Below are 4,329 nucleotides of genomic sequence, written 5' to 3' on the forward strand. Positions count from 1 at the left end.
TGAACCCTGTCTTGAAAGAGCAACACATGTGGTTGTTCTCCTGATCAACTGAAGTGATAGCTTCAGTGTTTTTGTCTGATGATGTGCAAAACGGAAAATGGTCCTCTGTTGCTAATTCACACTGCACTCTCTTCTCTTCTGCTCCCTCCACTGTCCCCTAATCAGTAATTTCATCTGTGGTGGTGTATGGAACTGCATTTTATGCTGTAATTGTTCTTTTTTGTGGTCCGTGGAACTGCATTTTCTGTTGAAGTTACAGAATTACTGGCATTTTTTTTCCTTTTTTGTGTGGTCTGTGGAACTGCATTTTCTGTTGAATTTGCAGCATTACTGGCAAAAAAATTCTGCCGTGAAACTGGCAGTAATGCTGTAATTTCAATGCTCCGTATCTGGCAGTAAGCCTATGTTCGAACACAGAAATTCAAACCTGACAGATGTGATCACCGGTGCAGAGCTTGAGATAGTCTTCTGTACTAGATAATGTCTTCAACAATGGTCCATGTGAAACAAGCTTTACCCGGAAGTTTTCAACCAAAACAGAAGTACAGAATGCTGAACCCACCCATATCATTCTCCTTTTTTTGTTTGCACGGTGCAAAATCCACTGGTTATTTATTTCAGTTTGACGGAGTATTTTTTTTCTGCTGTACAATAGAACCATCTTTTACACTTCATTTCCACGCCAACAGAAAAAAAAGGAAGCAAACGAATAAAACTATTCAGAAAAAAGGGAAATAAAGTAGAGCTATCCCAGTTTACTACTGTAGTATGTTTCTCTGGACCGTCTGATGAGACCCTCCCAAGAGTTTCTCAGAATCACAAAGCTACGCGGCTATTGTTTGTCTATGCCTGGAGGTCGCCCTTCTCCTCGGGCTCCAGCTCTCTCAGCTCATCGGCCTCGCTCCTCCTGCAGCTCCGGTAGAACATGCAGCTGATGATGATCTCCAGCACCACGCAGAGCGCGTGGATGTAGGCGATCGAGAAGGCCTCGCCGGCGACCCCCGGCGCCAGCCTCCCGGCCTTCCGGCGCTGCGACACCACCCGCAGCTGAAACAGCGCCTCGGCCGCCGCCATGCCCAGGTTGGTGGGCAGCGCCAGCGCCAGCGCCGTGGGCACGCGGCCCCTGATGAGGACGCACGCCCTGAGCACCGCGGCGTGCCCGGCGCAGCGCTCCTCCATGGCGGCCACCACGACGGCGAGGTTGCAGACGACGGTGGCGACGCCGACGGCCACGGAGTATACGATGGCGCCCGCGGCGGAGAGCGCGAGCTTGGACGAGCGGGAGGTGAAGCCCAGCAGGTCGGCGGCGCCGAAGGCCAGGAAGAGCAGCGAGAAGGCGGCGGCGTTGGCGGAGAGCATGGCGAAGGAGCCGACGAGGTGCGTGGCCACGAGCGCCGGGTACGCGCGCGCCACGGCGCCGCAGGGCGGGAGCGACATGCGCCCCCGCCGCCGCCGCTCGTGCGCCGGGTCCGCGCGGAGCACGCCGGCGACGCAGGCCTTGGCGAGCAGCAGGACGGTGAGCGCCACGGGCAGCGTGGCCGCGTACGTGAACACGGTCTGCGACAGCTTGCCGTTGAGCAGCGCGAAGAAGGGCGACGGCGGGAACCCCGCGGCGTGGAACATCCCCCGGAGCCGCGACGACACGCCGCGCAGCACCGCCCCCGACGAGGACGTGGAGGAGGACGCGGCGGCCTGGGACGCGAGTACGGCCGCGGAGAAGGGCAGCGCGAGCATGGCCGCCACGGGGCTGAAGCAGTGGTAGCCGTTGAAGAAGGCCGCCACGGCCGCCCTCATCACCCTCCCGGCCTTCCACGACGACGCGCCGCCATAGTACCCACCAGTCAGCAGCCCTCCTCTCCTCACCATGACGCGAGTCTCTTCCTACGAGGTGATAGAGGTCGGGCACAGGCAGCAATGAGCAATGAGCAATGCGGTGCTGTGTTGTGTAGCTCGAGTGGCGGAGTTTTTATGGTGGGTTGCGATGGTTGGCGGGAGGTCAAGACTCAAGAGGAGGAAGGAGGAGGAGTGTGTGAGAGTTGATCCGGGCCAACCACCGGCGGAAGGAACTGACACCGTAACTGCAAGAGGAAGAAATCAGAGATGGACAGGAGGAGGACCGGAGAAGAAGCAATCCACTCCTATGCCGAATTATTAATATACTCCTATATAGTACTGTGTGCGAGTACTGATTAGGCTAGAAATTAATCATCGCCATTTTTATCCGACGAGCGAGCGTTTCTTTCCTTTTCTTTCCGTTCCTTGCCTGTTATGTGCATACAAAAGAGGCGCATTGTGTTTGCCAAACGAAAAAAAGAAAAGAAAAGAAGAGAGGCGCATTGTAGGTGACGTGCGTGCGTGCGTCGGGTGCGAGCTAGATAGCTAGGTAGGCGATGGATGCATGCAGATCGAGCGGTGCGGGTGACGACGAAGGGGTTTCTTGCATCACATCCCACTCAATGGAGGGATATGTGTGCAGCTTTCGGACGGACGTGGAGGGGGCCTGGCGGTGGAACCGTGGCAGCGATGGTTCCGACGTTGCATATGCCCTGCGTTTCTTGCATCACAAGTTATTTTACCCACTCGATCCCATGTTTTACTTTTTTTTTGCGGGGAATATCCCATGTTTTACTTTAACATTTTTTTTGGGCGAACGATCCGAAACTCTTTATTAATCAAAATACCAGCATTATGATAAAATTCATAAACAAAAAAGGAAATACAATCCAGTCCCACAGCGTACACACCACCGGGCCGAAAAAAAAAGCTTCGGGCCTACATTCGGAGGAGGGATGGCAACATAGAAAGAACCCTAACCGCCTTTGGCTTGCGTCTGTTTGCATGCATGCCCTAGAAACTCTCTCCGCTCGCGACTTGTGTCACCAAGTCAGGTTCTCTCTCCTTTTTGTTAGTCAAGCGAAAATCAGCTTAACTAATGATTTAGAAACGCTTACAAATATTCTAGCTAGATTTAAAATAGCAATTGAAAAATTAAGATTGTTCACTAGCCAACCACCCAAACTTCACCTCATTTGCACAAATGTACTGGGAAAGGAATATCACGTTTGCTTGTTTACCGAAGTTTGAAACTATCCAGAAAGTCCAAAATATTTACCAAAAATAAACCATAATTCATTATGTTGGTTGTTTAAATTTCATCTCATTTGCAGCAACAACTCAGAAGAAAATCTTTTGAGTTGGTATCTCAAAAATTGAGAGAAAGTCTAGCTTATTCATTTTTTAAATAAAATAAAAATCAAGCATAATTTACTGAGTCGGATGTTCAAATTTCTGCTAAGGAGAAAATTGCTTTTCAAGTCACTACCTCAAATTCGAATGTGGAGAAAGAGGAGAGTGAATATAATGTACAAGCTGGAAGAGGCTCGAAATTTAAACAATTTTGAGATTTGGGGAAGGAGGTAAACCTCATCATGGGCAGCCCAACCCGACGGCCTGGTCGGAGGAGGTATCTCTGCCCCTCAGGGTAAAATTTATGGGTGTAAAGGAATGAAATTCAAGAAAGTCCTCAACTGCTCCCGAGCACCAATGAGCTCGCGATGAAGAGTAAATTCAAAAATTCTGATTTGGTTTAGCAAACTTTGACAAATTTCATCATGGAAGACATTCGTGAAAGTTGCGGCAAACAAAAAATCAGCACTCCAAAATGTTTTTGAAAATGGTATTTTGGAGCATGAAATTTGTTTTTTTCCTTGCTACGACTTCCACTATTGTGATTTCAGGATGAAACTTTGTAAGCACTCAGATGTTTGCCATAAAAAAAACTAATTATGCTTTTACTGTTTATCCAGGCTTATTTGAGCTCGAGCTAAGAATAGCCGTGTCCTGAATATTCACTTGTAGCATGCACTACATTGAAGCAATATTTCCCCTTTTCCACAATATATTAGAATTTCTTGTGGACATGCTGTGTGCAGAACAAGAATAGGACACACACACCCAAAAAAAAAAAGTCCGCTAGGGTCAAAGTGGGACGACGGAGTACAACTGTCACTCTCGCTGTTGGGTGAAATTAGGCCAGACACCGAATTCCACCACCGGCCCATGCACTCAATTGGCGGTTGCCACGGTTGGTCATTTTGATATAATAATCAGTTGGCCTAGTGCTGGTGCTGGTTCTCCAGCTTTATTTACCCAACATTAGACTATTATTATTAGTTTATCTGGATGGAGGTTAGTTATGTTGCTTGCTTGCATGTGCTTCACTTGGAATGGAAGCTACCTCAGACTCTTCAGAGTCATACGCAACTATAGCCATCTGTTATTTTATTTTTATTTCGATTTGAGGAACGAGCACTGCATGTAGTTGACAAA

At 49.1% G+C, this 4,329-nt stretch overlaps 1 protein-coding gene across 1 annotated transcript; it reads right to left on the bottom strand.

The window, feature by feature from the left end:
• Nucleotides 1–694: 694 nt before the first annotated feature.
• LOC123119657 (uncharacterized) lies at nt 695–2,232 on the bottom strand. The gene has a single exon (XM_044539534.1). It carries the CDS (start codon nt 1,864–1,866, stop codon nt 844–846), a length of 1,023 nt encoding a protein of 340 aa, XP_044395469.1. The 5' UTR covers nt 1,867–2,232; the 3' UTR covers nt 695–843.
• Nucleotides 2,233–4,329: the final 2,097 nt, after the last annotated feature.

This window comes from Triticum aestivum, chromosome 5D, assembly GCF_018294505.1.
Source record: "Triticum aestivum cultivar Chinese Spring chromosome 5D, IWGSC CS RefSeq v2.1, whole genome shotgun sequence".
Taxonomy (NCBI): domain Eukaryota; kingdom Viridiplantae; phylum Streptophyta; class Magnoliopsida; order Poales; family Poaceae; genus Triticum; species Triticum aestivum.